The 17539-nt window shown below is 40.8% G+C and overlaps 1 protein-coding gene across 1 annotated transcript; it reads left to right on the top strand.

Annotated features, from left to right (window-relative positions):
* The first annotated feature begins 6690 nt into the window (after positions 1-6690).
* LOC108702937 (sterol 26-hydroxylase, mitochondrial) lies at positions 6691-16607 on the top strand. The gene is made up of 10 exons (XM_041578520.1): positions 6691-6928; positions 8106-8296; positions 9522-9633; positions 10279-10366; positions 10437-10634; positions 12360-12523; positions 12822-12988; positions 13703-13784; positions 14383-14583; positions 15190-16607. The coding sequence occupies exons 1-10, from the start codon at positions 6704-6706 to the stop codon at positions 15304-15306; spliced, it is 1545 nt and encodes a 514-aa protein (XP_041434454.1). The 5' UTR covers positions 6691-6703; the 3' UTR covers positions 15307-16607.
* Positions 16608-17539: the final 932 nt, after the last annotated feature.

Genomic DNA, 17539 nt, shown 5'->3' on the forward strand with positions numbered 1-17539 from the left:
AGAAAAACAGGCCCTAGTGTTGTCTGGACGCTGAAAAGCAGTTTGACTAAATTGGTCCTATTTATTTGCTCTTCTTCAACATTTAAGCCTATGGGGTCATTTCCTTCAAGCCTTACGTGTCCTGTATAATAATACCACCACGTATCTGAAGCTACCGGGCCAATCACAGCACAATTAAAATTTCTAATGGCACAAGACAGGGCTGTCTCCCCTCCTTTATGCACTGAGCATTGAACGGTTAGCATCTGCCATTTGCAATCATCCAGACATTACCACTCAGAGTCGATGTACTGCTAACGCCCACTAACCCCCAGGTCTCTACCATCCCTCCACAACCTTTTAAAGGTATATAGCACCCACTCAGGTTATAAGATAAATGTGGCCAAAACTGAGGTATTGCCTATTTATTTCCCCTCCCCAGTGCTAGAGGCCATTCAATCCACCTTTAAATATAACTGGAAAAAAGATTACATTTCATACCTAGGTGTTTACCTCACAACCAGATACGAAGATCTTTAAAAGCACAATTTTACTTTTCTCATTCATGATACTGTATAAATTCTAAGCTGCGGAAATGGACAGACTACTCAATACCTTGGTTTGGAAGGATAAAAATGTCTGTACTGCCGAAATTTCGATACCTTTTTGAGTCCTTGCCTATCCCAGTCTCCTCCAAGGCACTCAAAGAAATACAAACCATACTACACATTTTTGTGTAGGCACAGGTCAATAACAAGACTCTTACCACCTCAATCTGTCAAGGGCTGGGCATGCCTGAGCTACAGCACTACTATGAGGCAGTCCACCTCCGCCAATTACTGGCCTAGTCTGGGCATCAGATATCGTGTGGGCAAAAATTGAAGCAGTACAATTTTTTCCCTACTTCCCCAATGCATGGATTTGGTCCACAATGGTAAAGGATAAGTCTCTGGTCCCGATGCTTAAAGCTACAGAACATACCTTAAAACTGTGGTGGAAACTTAGATATACATGTAAGCTAATGTCTAATTTATCACCATTGGTTTCCCATTTAGGCAATGCCCAATTTAAATCTGCCTTATCCACACATTATCGTAGTCATTGAACTCATACACCTTTCTTTATTGCACAAGATCTCGTAGACCAAGCCCAGGGAATCTTCTCAGCATGAGAAAGTATAAATGATAAGGCACCACGTCTTACTTCGCTATGGTATGGATATTTCCAACTAAAGCACTTTTATACTCCTGTACTACAGTATATTGTTCATATACTATGTAATATACAGTATGTAATGAGACAAACCTGAAGACAGATTCTAAATAGTTTTAGACTATATGGATGCTAAAGTTAGGCGCATGTATGAGATATGTTACCATGCTATTGTCTCCAACCACCTGGATTACTTCAGAATGAATGCATACTGTAAATTTCATTTGTAATGTCTCCTTTTCTTTATAAAAAATAAAAATTATAAGTTACAAATTTTTTTTTATAACAGATGCTTTAAAAGAAGTAAGAAACACCCCTATTTGAATCCCTCCCCCCCCCCCCCGCTACTCCCTGGATTGTGTTTTACTAGAAAAAATGTTACTGGCAGTAACTCTGACCTATCTATGCAGAGCTCATGGGCAGATCCTCTTCTTTCTCTTCAGTAATTTATAGAGCTTTCTAGCTCATGTTGCCACTAATACAGACCATCTACAACTACGCATGTGCCAAAAAAAAGTGTCAGCAGTCAATTTGCGAAGGAATCCAATGATACTGAAGATGGTGCCCATGGGCTCTGCTGCAAGGCCAAAAATAAGAAATGAACCAATCTAGGGGTTACAGATAGGGATGTAGCGAACGTCGGAAAAAATGTTCGCGAACATGTTCGCGAACTTCCGGCCAAAAATGCGAACGGTTCGCGAACGTCGCGAACCCCATAGACTTCAATGGGAAGGCGAATTTTAAAAGCTAGAAAAGACATTTCTGGCCAGAAAAATGATTTTTAAGTTGTTTAAAGGGTGCAACGACCTGGACAGTGGCATGCCAGAGGGGGATCAAGGGCAAAAATGTTTCTGAAAAATACATTGTTGACACAGCGCTGCGTTTTGTGCTGTAAAGGGCAGAAATCACACTACGTCACTCAGGTGATGTTTCTGGACACGGAATGTGAAAAAGCTCACACAGCTAGGTGGCACTTGGTTAAAGACTGGGCAAACAATGCCTGCAAAGGCAACGTATACAGTAGTGGATACGGAATATATTATTGCTGCTTGAAAAACGTCACTCAGGTGGTGTTTCTGGAGACGGTATTATTATTGATATTTAGACAGAATGTGAACAAGCTCACACAGCTAGCTGGCAGATGTTTGAAAATGAAGAACACACTTGGCAAACAAATTGAAACAATGCCTGCAAGGTCAACGTATACACTACAGCAGTGGATACGGAATATATTATTGCTGCTTGAAAAACATCACTCAGGTGGTGTTTCTGGAGACGGTATTATTATTGATATTTAGACAGAATGTGAACAAGCTCACACAGCTAGGTGGCAGTTGTTTGAAAATGAAGAACACACTGGGCAAACAAATTGAAACAATGCCTGCAAGGTCAACGTATACACTACAGCAGTGGATACGGAATATATTATTGCTGCTTGAAAAACGTCACTCAGGTGGTGTTTCTGGAGACGGTATTATTATTGATATTTAGACAGAATGTGAACAAGCTCACACAGCTAGCTGGCAGTTGTTTGAAAATGAAGAACACACTGGGCAAACAAATTGAAACAATGCTTGCAAGGTCAACGTATACACTACAGCAGTGGAAACGGAATATATTATTGCTGCTTGAAAAACGTCACTCAGGTGGTGTTTCTGGAGACGGTATTATTATTGATATTTAGACAGAATGTGAACAAGCTCACACAGCTAGCTGGCAGTTGTTTGAAGAACACACTGGGCAAATAATGCCTGCAAGTGCACTACTATTGGTGCACTACTATGAAGAACAGCAAACAGCACTGGACACGTTAAAGAACAGTGAGATAAGTAAAATAAAAAAATATATATATATATTAAAAAAAAAAAATTACTCTGGTTGGTGCTGAACTACTAGGAGCAGCACACCAGTCCCACTCCCCAACACAGCTAGACTAATAGCACTGGGCTCTTATAGTAGCAAAGTAAAAAAACAGAAAAGAAAATAAAAGCAGTCCTTACAAGGACTATTGGGTTACAGGCAGCAGTCAGCAGATGAGAGATCAGCAGCAGTGCCCACAGCAGCTACATACAGAGCACTGCAGTAGAAGGTAGATTACTAGCCAGCAAAGCTACCTAACCTAAAATGTCCCTCAAATCCCTGCAGAGTTCTGTCCCTACAATACAGAGCAGTATCAAGTAGATTACTAGCCAGCAAAGTTACTATCAACTGTCCCTCAAATCACTAACAGCTCTCTCCCTACACTAGCTCTTCCAAGCACACACAGGCAGAATGAAAAAACGCTGCAGGGCTTCAGTTTATATATGGAAGGGGAGTGGTCCAGGGGGTGTGGGGGTGGTCCAGGAGGGAGAGCTTCCTGATTGTCTGCCATGTATCTGCTGGTCTGGGGTGAGAGGGCAAAAATAAGCGCCAGCTAAGGCGAACCCAAATTGGCGAACGTCGCGCGACGTTCGCGAACATTCGGCGGACGCGAACACCCGATGTTCGCACGAACTAGTTCGCGGGCGAACAGTCCGCGACATCCCTAGTTACAGAGTAAATCATTCCCCCCCCGAGCTGCTTTAGAAAGTGGTAAGAAGGGGAAAAATAAAACCCTAAAATTTAACATTAGAAAGGCAGTCACAAATTGAAAATAGGAAATAACTGTAAAGAGTATTTATTTTTGATGAACCATTGGTCACCCTACAGATGAAGCAGACCCAAGCCCCTCATTGGCCACTGATTGGTATGAATGGACAAGTTTTTGGAAGAATGAGCAGATTTTGGCTGGAGGGAGTGGGGGGAAACAACATTTTTCAAGGGCCCAAGCCCCCAAGGTTACTCCACAGATATCAATGTGTTCTCTGAATAATTTACATTAAATTTAAATTCAGTTTATAACCAGTTCCTTCACTTGACATATTAAAGTCGGTTTATGGGCAAACATTTTATCATTTTATCAATTTATGCTTTGTGTACTATAACATCATCAAACATTTTTGCTTTGTATACACAGGTACGTTTACTTATCAATGTGTGCCCATTCAAGGGGGAGGGGGTTTCAACTGTATTCGCTACAAAGCTCTCAAAGAGACCAAAACATTGCTATACTAAACACCCTTGCCATTATTCAAGTCCTGTAATTGCCTTGCTCTATCCACTTTATTTATATTTATTTGCTATATGCACCAAGGCAATTTTGATCTAAAAGCTATTTTGCACTTATGGCAGCACTTGCCTTATACTCTAGAAATAAATCGATATTTAATTAATCTATGTGAGGTTGATGAACTTTTGTCTGCTACTATTGTACAGTGAACTTTGTAATGTCCAGTTTGATTCAGAACCAATACATTTAAAAAAAAGCACAAATTATTTGGAGTCTCTGAATCAGATCAGGTAAAATGCAGCAGAGGAAGTTAGTATTCTAGTTATATTATTCCAGAGTCCTCTATAATCATAGGCTAATGGCCAGAGCACCCCATTTTTTACAATGACACATTTGTAGGCAAGCTGTACCATTTTATATGAAAGGGGATGTCCCCTAAGCAAAATAATAATTATTTTTATTATTATTAAATTATTATTATTGTCATTATTCATAATTAAGAAGAGAAAATGTAATTCTAAGCACATTTTCAATATTCAATTCAGTACGTTTTTTATGATTGTAAAGTAATATGTAAATTAAATTGGAATTGTTTTTTTCCTGTCTTTTGCCTGATTACAGAAACCAATTGCCGCTAAAAAACAAAAAAAAAGTTTGTCAATTTAACAACTAAGCATCAAGTGTAATAAAAGTTTTTTTTCCTGTAAAATCTATTTGGCTCCAAAAACAGTTAGACAAAAACAAGAGTCCTCTGCATTCAACCCATTATCAATATATTTAAGACATAGACATTTTGTGCATACTGGTACTGAACAATGCCTTACCCTTTAAACAAAACAGGGATTGTTTGTCCATATATTGCAATATATTAAAGCTGGCCAACTAGGTCAAAGTCATCTCATATCTGGTCAGGGTCAGACTGGAGCAATGGGGGCCCACCTGGACTGCCACATGAAGGGCCCTCCAGGCAGTCACCGGGGGCCCCTTCCCAACTAACCTCAGCGCATGCCTGCGCGCCTGCCAGTGTATTGCGCGCCTGTGCGAATGCCGATGTGTGCGGCTGCGCAAAACCCGGTGCTGTCATAATGCCGCATGCCTGTGCTGAGGTACAGCGCCACAAGTTTTTTAAGGGGGCGCCTGAACGGGGACAGGTCTGGGCTGGCTGGGGGCCCACTGGGTTTTTCCCGGTATCCCGCCGGCCCAGTCCGACACTGTATCTGGCCAGTCCTAAGCTCAATTTTCATCTGATTCATTAAGAATTCTATTGCTTTATTATGCATTTTACAAAGGGACTAAGTTTTACCTGCAACTTACTAGCTGCTTTAAAAGTAGAACTCCCAAACGTGGCTGCCCTTTTATTAGACACCAGTGGGATCACCTGACTATAGTTGGGAAGGGTGGGAGCTACAACATGGAGCTGGTCACTGCTCCTGTATAAACTATAACAAACAAGGGAAAGTTGTGCTCACCACTAATTTTTAAAACCATTAGGCAGGGGTGCAATGAGGCTGTGACGACAAAATACATATAGACAAATACAAGAGTCCTCTGCACTCAACCCATTATCAATATATTTAAGACAGAGACATTTTGTGCATACTGATACTGAAAAATGCCTTACCCTTTAAACAAAACAGGAATTTTTTGTCCATATATTGCAATATATTTAAGCTGGCCAACTACGTCAAAGTCATCCCCTTTGTAAAATGCATAATGAAGCAATAGAATTCTTAATGAATCAGATGAAAATTGAGCATAGGACTGGCCAGATATGGGATGACTGACATAGTTGGCCAGCTTAAATATATTGCAATATATGGACAAACAATCCCTGTTTGGTTTAAAGGGTAAGGCATTTTTCAGTAGCAGTACGCACAAAATGTCTCTGTCTTAAATATATTGATAATGGGTTGAGTGCAGAGGACTCTTGTATTTGTCTATATGTATTTTGTGGTCACAGCCTCATTGCACCCCCGCCTAATGGTTTTAAAAATTAGTGGTGAGCACAAGTTTCCCTTGTTTCCAAACACAGTTACACCACCTTCAAGCCAATCTTAAATAATAAATGCACAATCGGCATGTAAAAAGTATAATGTAATAAACCAACTAATGTGAAATATAACTTTGAGATATGTAATTTTTTATTCTTATTTTTGTAATGTATCTGTATTCTGTTTATGTTATTAATGACATTTCTCCCATTGTTTTTACAAGGCCAGGAAGGCAGTGTCTGCCAATGATGATTAAACTTCCCTTTTTAGTATATTCTGGTATTTTTCCATCATGTGCACTAAGTGAATAGATTCTTGGAGAACTACCAAGCAGGTCTAACCAGCTTGCTTAGATCCTCCCCTTATTGCTGTGGGAAGTGCCATTGAACTAAATCAATCTATTCACTATAGATAAACCAGACAGTGCTGTGCAATGATAGCTCAGAGACTGAGGAAGAGGTGCCAGGCTCTGCTGTGGCAAACATGTTCGGCAAATGTACAGATTGGGAGAAAAAAGACCTCTTTAAGGGTTGCAGCAGCCATGATGGAGCAAGAGAAGAAACTTAAGCCTTCCACCCACCTTCCAGGTCCCAGTACCCTCAACATTCTGTACTGGGTTTTCCTACGAGGATATGTTTTTCATTCCCATGAGCTACAGGTGAGAAAGCTAATAGTGTACAGCACTTTTCATGTTACAATGAATGAGGCAGGTGGGAGACAGTATAATATAAGGGTACAGCTTAGGCCTGGACTGGGAATCAAAGTAGGCCCTGGCATTTCAAGTACACAGAGGCCCAAACAGCCCTCACCAGTCCAATAGATAGTCACTATGGCATCTTACATCAGCCCCAGTCCAGGCCAATCAGGGCCTGGATAGCTTAATGTCTGCACATTTAATTGATTTAAATTAAAAAAAAATATATATATATATATATGCCCCTTTGAACACAAGGTGCTAAGCTACATGCGCACTACTGATTTAACAAAAACCGACCATTTTTCCCATTTTTCCAATGTATGGAGAAGTATTGTTCTGTTCCTCACTACAACTCGAAAATAAAAAAAAAGGGGCTATTCCTTTTAATTTTGCAGAAGATAAAATCATTTCCTTCCTTTTATGTCTTATATAGTGAAAGGTCTGCAGTATTGTCAGTACATCTATTGTTGGTTGGTTTTTAATATTTGACCATATCCATGTTCATATCTAATTAAAGGAACAGTTCAGTGTGAAAATAAGAACTGGGTAAATAGAAAGGCTGTGCAAAATAAAAAATGTTTCTAATATAGTTAGTTAGACAAAAATGTAATGTATAAAGGCTGGAGTGACTGTGTGTATAACATAATAGCCAGAACTCTACTTCCTACTTTTCAGCTCTCTAACTCTGAGTCAGTCAGCGACTTGAAGGGGAGCCACATGGTACATATCTGTTCAGTGAGTTGCAATTGAGCCTCAGCATTCAGCTCAGATTCAAAAGCAACAGATACGAACCATGTGGCCCCCCTTCAAGTCTCTGATTGGTTACTGCCTGGTAACCAGGGTAACCAGTCAGTGTAAACCAAGGGAGCTGAAAAGCAGGAAGTAGTGTTCTGACTGACATGTTAGTCATCCAGTCACTCCAGCCTTTATACATTACATTTTTGCCTAACTAACTATATTAGAAACATTGTTTATTTTGCACAGCCTATCCATTTACCCAGTTTTTATTTTTACACTGAACAATTCCTTTAAATGACCTCTCATAAAAATAAGTTTAACAAAACAGTTCAATGAAAGACAGATTGTGTAAGTCAACCCTCACTGACAGCATCTTTTATCATAATGTTGACCCTTTCAGGTGATTTGGAAGAAAAAGTATGGACCACTGTGGAAAACTTGTATAGGAAGCCACCGGCTAGTGAATGTGGCCAGTCCTGAGCTCCTGGAAAACTTGCTCAGACAAGAGGGAAAATATCCCATGAGGACAGACATGTTCATGTGGAAAGAACACCGTGATCTCAGAAATTTTTCGTACGGGCCTTTAACCGAGTGAGTAGAATTTTTTTTTCGAAAAAAACCCCCAGAAATCAATTTAAAGGTAAAATATACCTTTTTGTTATAACCTGTTCCCCTTACACAAAAAACTACCATTGCTTTACTGAAGGCTAACATTTATTTAGGAGCAACCATTAACTTGGAGATGCATAGGTTTTGCCAGAACTACATTCATACAATAATTATATAAATGGACACTAGAGGTGCTCTCTCTTTTCAGTTCTGCAGGCACCTAGCCTACCCCTAGTTCTGACAATGATGCATCTCCCACCCACCTAGCAATAACTGATAACCTTGAACCGCTACTGCTATTTTCTGTTCACTTACTGGTACACTTTAGTCCAAATATACAGTAAACCAGAACGTATGCCCGTAAATTAATGGAGAAATAAGAAAATTAATTTGAGGGTTAAATCAATGGAAAAGGCAATAAAAATGCTACAAACTTGAAGGTTAAAGGGAGAGGAAGGCAAAAAGAGGCAATAGCATAATGGCCAAGGAGAATAACGTATACGTCTGAACAAAATTGGAATAAATGAAGCAACAGCCCAGTTGACTGGATAGTTAAAGGAATTGTTCAGTGTAAAAATAAAAACAGGGTAAAATGTTTCTAATATAGTTAGTCAGGCAAAAATGTAATGTATAAAAGCTGGAGTGACTGGGTGTGTAACATAATAGCCAGAACACTACTTCCTGCTTTTCAGCTCTGTTGGTTTGCACTGACTGGTTACCCTGGTTACCAGGCAGTAACCAATCAGAGACTTAATCGGGGCCACATGGGTCATATCTGTTGCTTTTGAATCTGAGCTGAATGCTGAGGATCAATTGCAAACTCACTGAACAGATATGTACCATGTGGCCCCCCTTCAAGTCGCTGACTAGCTCAGAGTTAGGAAGCTGAAAACAGGAAGTAGTGTTCTGGCTATTATGTTAGACATCCAGTTACTGCAGCCTTAATACATTACATTTTTGCCTAACTAACTATATTAAAAACATTTTTTTTGCACAGCCTATCTATTTACACAGGTTTTATTTTCACACTGAACTGTTCCTTTAAGCCTACATCCACCTGATCTTCCCCAGGGGAACAAGAGTTGCCCCTATTTGATTTTTGTGAAAGTACTACATAGTTTGATTAAATTCACTTGTTTGACGTCACCTTGGTACAGCAAGATTATATAACGCTTCTTCTATTTTATTCTCTGTTATTCTACCTCAGAGAGGGGCATCGGTGGCACACTCTTCGCAGGGTGTTAAACCAAAGGATACTGAAACCAAAAGAAGCCACACGCTATACAGAGTCCTTCAATGATGTGGTTACCGAACTGCTAGTTGTTATTAAAGGGATACTGTCATGGGAAAAAAAATTTTTTTCAAAATGAATCAGTTAATAGTGCTGCTCCAGCAGAATTCTGCACTGAAATCCATTTCTCAAAAGAGCAAACAGATTTTTTTATATTCAATTTTTAAATCTGACACGGGGCTAGACATTTTGTCAATTTCCCAGCTGCCCCATGTCATGTGACTTGTGCCTGCACTTCAGGAGAGTAATGCTTTTTGGCAGGCTGCTGTTTCTCCTTCTCAATGTAACTGAAGGAGTCTCAGTGGGACATGGGTTTTTACGATTGAGTGTTGTTCTTAGATCTACCAGGCAGCTGTTATCTTGTGTTAGGGAGCTGTTATCTGGTTACCTTCCCATTGTTCTTTTGTTTGGCTGCTGGGGGGAAAAGGGAGGGGGTGATAATCACTCCAACTTGCAGTACAGCAGTAAAGAGTGATTGAAGTTTATCAGAGCACAAGTCACATGACATGGGGCAGCTGGGAAATTGACAAAATGTCTAGCCCCATGTCAGATTTCAAAATTGAATATAAAAAAATCTGTTTGCTCTTTTGAGAAATGGATTTCAGTGCAGAATTCTGCTGGAGCAGCACTATTAACTGATTCATTTTGAAAAAAATTTTTTTTCCCATGACAGTATCCCTTTAAGGAAATTACAGCACAGAGTCCAAGTAGAACAATGGTGGATGGCGTTTCCACTCTCATGTATAAATTTGCCTTTGAAAGTAAGTTTAGTTTCTGTGTTGTCCACATTAGCCCTACATACACTGAGATCTAATTAGCCTTTCTGCCCAGGTATCTGTACTGTGTTATTTGAGACTAGGATTGGCATCTTGAAGAAAGAGATTCCACCTGAGACCCAGAACTTCATAAACTCATTTGCAATTATGCTTGAAAACTTGACTAGGATGGAAAGACTTCCACGCTGGACAAGGGGAATATTTCCTTACTGGAGACGCTTTGTGGAAGCATGGGATACCATTTTCATATATGGTAAGGATTTAGGCTTGTGGCCCCTCTGTGCTTCTTTATATATATATTTACACTTACACAAACATTTCTCTGTACAGCGCATATAATTATACAGTAACACAGGCATTTGTATAACTGGGGATGGGGCTACTGGTTTCTTCTTGTATAGGACCTTAGATGTCATTGCATTCTAATTGGCACCATAATAACATGAAAGGTCTCTTTTTGGTTTCTGGTTTCTGACTATGAATAGTTCCCTCCAGATATGATCGGGTAAAGTAATGCTAGTCATAAGAATGACTCATAGGACTGCAGCCCAAAGTCTACAAACAGAATGCTTCATGCTTCATGATGGCAATGTGCCATTCTAAAACACCTTCTTTTGCCCCTTTACATTGCCTAAGCTGGCTCTGTTTACTACAGTACCTGCCTAAGCTTTTGATCTCCTGGTTATTGGCTCTGTGCCTGTTTCCTGACTCCAATTGTTTGCTTCCTGCCCTTACTCCTTGTCTGCCTTGACTAAAATTCAGTTTAACCCTTGTCTGTACCATGCTTGTTACATTAGTTCTGGTGGTTAGGTGATGTACAGCCTTGTAACTGTTGCCTGTCCAATCAGAATGGAGTAGGAGGGGTCAAGTTGCTTCCTGCTGTCAATTAGAAAACAGCTTTGCTTCTCTACTACTGTAAGCCAGCTACTGCTTGTAATGCTGCAGCCACAGTAAACTACTAGAAAAGGAAGTTTGGGGCAGCTTCTATTGACCACCAGTAGTTTCCTATGTTTGGTTAAACACAATTTATCTGTGCCAAGTAATCAGCAGGGCAGGACAATGCCATATGTATTAGTGGCCACATGCATTCCACAGAACAGAGCTACCATCCACTGCAGTTATGAAAAGAATTGCTTCTTTCACTCATCATTGATCTTTGGCATATGAATCAGCCTCAGAGATGTGCTGATCTGACCCCTCTCCACCACAGCATCTCTGCCTTTCCCTAGGACAGCTGACCCATTCATTAATAAAAAGGACAGAAACTGTGTAATTAAAACCTCACCGATTATTTTGTTTAATTATTTTATCTGGATTTTTTCTGTAATGTTAATTTCAACCGCTGTTCTGGCGATCCTATTATTCTAGCTAAGTGTAAAAGGCAAAATGACAATCAACAAATAATGTTGGTCTAGAACTCCCACCTGTGGCTAAATAACTGACGCATGTTGTAGTTTAACAATACCTGGAAAGCTTTTCCCTATTACTGTCATAAGACAATGTAAAGTGATTAAAAACAAAGTGAAAAGCAGATCAAAGAGAGGAGAGTGAATTGCCAAAGTAACTTGCACCAGAGGAATGACCCGTGTGATCTGAAACATGTAGTGCTTCAATACATTTATTCACACTGGAAGGCCCTTCAGTCCTTTTCATTATACACTGCTGTGTGGATGGCTACTCTACTAAACTGTTGAAGAGCATAGACTATAAGTCTTTTGGAGGATCGGTTGGGGAAATAATCAATTATAATAGGAAATAGACTGGGATAGAACCCTGCTCATCATCTTTTAGCCCATGTTTCGCACCAATACATTCGGTAAATTCTCTCCTTAAGAGAGAGAGCACCAAAGTAAAGGCATTACGTTATTATTGTATATAAAACAAAAGTCATACTGATGTAAAGACTATCTCTAAATATTTGCACCAACATGCATTACCAACCTTTTACAGAGCCTTAATGTTTCCATTCTGCTCTTAGGGAAGAAACTGATAGACAAGAAAATGGAAGAAATTGAGGGTCGTTTGAAGCGAGGGGAGGAGGTTGAGGGTGAGTATCTCACTTACCTCCTCTCCAGTGGGAAACTCAACATGCAGGAGATCTGTGGGAGTGTGGCGGAACTGCTCCAGGCTGGGGTAGACACAGTACGTAGACAACACAGACGTAAAGATCTCTCTTTCTAGTCTTACACCTTACCTCATTACCCAGCATTACCTCCTTCTTGTCATAGTTGGAGTTGTTCTTATTCACCTATTCAATAGGAGAACAGATATCTTTTCGAGACTGAACAGAAACCATCAGTTATTTTAAAAGGAACTTCAGGGCATATAAAGAATTGTGGCCTAATCACCCTATAGATTTGAGCCATTGCTCCATCTTTACCTTTTGCTACAGGCCCTCATAATACTAAATACTATAATTAATGTTGTTTTTTTTCTCCAGACATCCAACACATTGACGTGGGCTCTATACCAGCTGGCAAGAAATCCAGAAATCCAGCACAATCTACACCAGGAGATCATCAGTGTTATTCCAGGTGAAACCATCCCAGACAGTGAGGCTATTACCAGAATTCCCTTACTGAAGGCTGTGATCAAGGAGACCCTCCGGTGAGGATTTTTGGTACTCTGATGCAAGATTTTTTGCTGATAACCATTGTAAGCAGCAGTCCTGGTTTATAACTGAGATTCTAGCTATCTTTAACATGGATTTCAGATTTCAGACCCTGACCGCTATTAGAATCCTCTTCTCTGGAAGCCTTGTGTCAACTTTGTCGCAAAAATAGGATCAGGATCAAAATAGGAGGGGGGGCAGTGGCCCTCTGGGACTGCTGTTTTAGGGGTCCCCCTCCCTCCCACCCCTGCCACAAAGCCCCCTCTGGACCTCCAGCCCCTGTTGCCTGCCGCAAGCCCAATAGCATACGCTCACCCCACCTCCCGCTTGCAAACATTTCTTAATTCAGTGTCCTGCAACTTGGGCAGGAGAGGGAAGCCAGAGGCAGCAGTGACAGGTTTGGGCAGGCAGTGGTCCTGGGATTTTTCCGGGGGTCCCAGCAGCCCAGTCCATCCCTGAGAGCAGTTTGAGGATTTCAGCTTGAAATGCAAAGTCTTGTATTTCTTGGCCAAAATCCACTAAGTATGTTAGCGCGGAGCCAATGCAAGACTTCTGGACACAGAGAAGAGGATAATGCTAGCGGTCAGGGGCTGAAATCAGCCTGTAGATTTCAGCAGGCTGATTTCGGCCAAGTCTGGCCCTAGCCTTATAACAGGACATTCTGTCACAGTAGCACATAAAAAAGTCAATGAACTATTTTGTTTTTATAGTCTGCACCCCGTGGTACCAGAAAATGGCCGAGTTGTAACAGAGAAAGACTTGATTCTTAATGACTATGTTATTCCAAAAAACGTAAGTACAAAAGAAGCAGTTACATATATGTGTGTGTGTGTGTGTGTGTGTAAATCTTTTAGAGCTTTTATAAGCAATAGGGCTTATCTAAGGTTGCAACCAATGTTGACACAAGGGACGCGCAATAACATTTAGGGAAGGGCCTATAACGTTTGTGAATGAGACCATAATTTAGGGGTTGGGGGTAGTGACATTAGGGTAGGACTTGGCCAGCAGTACACCATGAAAAAAACCTGTGGGCCCCACCAGCCCAGATCCGCTCCTACACGGCTGGCAGGAGATTGCAGGCCCCTGATGTGGTAGCGCCCGTGGGCCCACACCCCTCCAGTCCGACGCTGGGTGACATCATGGGTGGACAGCGGGTCAGATTTTTGTCTCCCACCCAGATCATGCCCTTGCTCTACTTAGACAACAACAACCGTAGATCAGGAATATGAACAAGAGCTCTGTTCCTCTGGGTACCTGTGGGACCCCTGTCCCAACCCCTTGTGTCTGACAATGTCCTGCCCATCTCTGACATCCCTGGAGGGTAGCTGCTGGTTATATCCAGGCTTCGTAAAAAACTATGATTGGCTTAAAATATCTTTTCTCATATCAGACTCAATTTCTCCTGTGTCACTACGCCCTCTCTCGAGATGAGACCCAGTTCCCTGAGCCTGACAGATTCCTGCCTGAGAGATGGCTGAGGAATTCAGGGATAAAGCAACATCCCTTCAGTTCTATTCCCTTTGGGTTCGGGGTGCGAGCCTGTGCTGGACGACGGATTGCTGAGTTGGAGATGCACCTGGCTTTATCTAGGGTAAGCTATAAATAATTGGGTATTGTTATCTCAAGATATACAGTAGCACCACAAATATTTAAAGTATTTTAAGTTCAAGTTAAATACTAAACCTCTCTAGAAACCTTTTCCAAAGTTAGTAACCGCCCCTAAAATTTTGCGCCCTAGGCCCGGGCCTTTGTGGCCTTGCCACAAAAATGGGCCTGTCTAAAGCATTTTACAGCAGCCCCTCTGGCATTTGTTAGAACCCACAGATTGTCAGTCTGGACCTGTCCGGATGTCACCTGGATTTATGGGTGTGGTCCAGGCATAATTGTGAGTGATCAGTGCATACCATGGCTATAGCCGAAATTGTCCAAGAAATCAGTTCCTTTTATGCTTTCTTTTCTGGTTCACACCTACTGACCAATCCAGTTGTGTTGATTTGAAGCATTTCACCTTATTATCAACTGCACCTGTGCATGAAACCAGTGCTATGCCACAGCATGCAAGTAAAGCCTACTCATACTTTATTCTAATGGTAAAACAAACCTCCACAAAATCACCACAAATCCTCCTAAAATCCATGATTGTTTTTGTTTGCAAGTATATGTTTTAGTTGCTTTCTTGTGCTTTCCTCCATAACAGATCATACAGAAGTTCCAGGTGGTACCTGACCCTGAGCTGGGAGAGGTGGGGACAAAGAACCGAACAGTCCTTGTATCAAGTCGACCAATCAACCTCCAGTTTATTGAACGTCAGTAAGAGAATAGGAAAGACCATGCATCCTGTATAATTTAATATAATTTCAATAAAAAGTGAATTCTTGGACATAAAGCACCTGGGCAGGAAAGCTGGAGGCCCACAAGTTCTGAAGCCTATACTTAAATAAGTGATGCTTTTCCTATTCCATTTATCCCAGCAAGTTGATCTTAGGCCACAAAGGGCCTCTGTATTTTAATGTTCACAAATCAGATTGACATAGGGGCCCCAAATATGTGTATATGTGCCACTGCAGGCATTATGCATCTCCCACATTTTATAGTTGCTGGCTAAAATCCTGTGTTGTCTGGCACACTCACTGGAGGAATGGACAATTGTTTATTTTTTGTCAATGCTGTGGCATGGATCTCTATTGCAGACTAAAACTGTAAACAGAAATGAATATTCCTGTTTTTCAGTAATTTTAATGGTAACACTGAATACACACTATAGGGACATTGACATGCAATACAATTCAGACAAACATTAAATGCAACCTGGGCAGGGTTCACACAAGTCAGTGATTCCAGATAAAGCAGACTTTTGAACATGACTGTGTATCAAGCAAACAGATCCTCCAAAGGTTATACTGTAGGTAGAGTAAGTGAGATTGGAATAGAATTGTTACCTGTGGTGGGAGGTGTCATGGACTGACTCCCTTTATTTATTACAGTTTAGATTAGTCAGGCAGTGTTGTGCAATGATAGCTCGAAGGCTACGGGCCAAGGCCCAAGCTCTGCTGCAGAAATCATGCCAGGCTAATGTACAAACTGTTTGAAAAAAGGCTACTTTGGGGGTTTCAGGGGCCACAATTTCAGGGAAAGAAGACATTGGATGACCCCCCTGGCCCCAGTTCACTTAAGCTTTTGTACTGGATTTTCCTGGGAGGCTACTTGTTTCATACCCATAAGCTACAGGTAATAAAAGCAAAGTGCTAAGTTATTAGGCAAGGGCTGGAAGAGCCTCCCAGATTTAGGTGCAACAGAGGACACTCTTGATTTTGCAATCAAGCCTGACTGCACAGTTGGCAAGAAATATGTTTAAAAAGTTAAAAAAAAAGTAATGAGGGAAAGACTGGGAAACTGTCCCAGGAAAGGGATCATAGCCTTTTAGTAAATAATGTAAAATTATGTTCCTTTTGCTTTACTGAAAGTGACATTATATTCAATGTGTAGAGTTCATAATAGAAGATGCCTAAGGCAAACTGCCATACAATCAACTTAATGCATAGGTTCCATATTTTTTATGCTTTGTGTTATTGATGCTGTTTTAACAACCATTACTTAAAGTGTTATAGTACATGAGTTCTGTGCTCTTTGGTCTTGTGCAGTTCTATTTTGGATTGTCTTCGTCTTCAGTACTCAGGTTCAGAAAATCTCCTGGTGGGCCCAGTAGAATCCTCATCAGCTTAAATGGATACTGTCATGGGAAAAAAAAAATTCCAAAATGAATCAGTTAATAGTGCTGCTCCAGCAGAATTCTGCACTGAAATCCATTTCTCAAAAGAGCAAACAGATTTTTTTTTTTTTGTACTGCAAGTTGGAGGGATATCACCCCCATCCCTTCCCCCCCCCCCAGCAGCCAAACAAAAGAACAATGGGAAGGTAACCAGATAACACAAGATAACAGCTGCCTGGTAGATCTAAGAACAGCACTCAATAGTAAAAACCCATGTCCCATTGAGACACATTCAGTTACATTGAGAAGGAAAAACAGCAGCCTGCCAGAAAGCATTTCTCTCCTAAAGTGCAGGCACAAGTCGCATGACCAGGGGCAGCTGGGAAATTTACAAAATGTCTAGCCCCATGTCAGATTTCAAAATTGAATATAAAAAAATCAGTTTGCTCTTTTGAGATTTCAGTGCAGAATTCTGCTGGAGCAGCACTATTAACTGATTCATTTTGAAATTTTTATTTTTTTTCCCCATGACAGTATCTCTTTAACCATATTTCCACCATATAGTTATATAAAAAACTATACCATATATCTAACTGTAGCAGAGTGAGGTTCTACAGGCTGACCAGCTGGGTTTGATTAGCCTCAGGTGGCTAATCAGTAGTCCTTAAAACACAGGCTGGTCAGTCTCTCATGATCTTTAACTGGGAGAGACACACCGATAGCATCTTGGATCCTGACGCTAAGGATCCTATGTGCCTGTACACACACACAGACACTCACAGGAAGGTCTGTAATTGTATTGCCTTTTTGTTGTTATTGGCCTTATACTGCTGCTGAA

This window comes from Xenopus laevis, chromosome 9_10S (assembly GCF_017654675.1).
Source record: "Xenopus laevis strain J_2021 chromosome 9_10S, Xenopus_laevis_v10.1, whole genome shotgun sequence".
NCBI lineage: Eukaryota > Metazoa > Chordata > Amphibia > Anura > Pipidae > Xenopus > Xenopus laevis.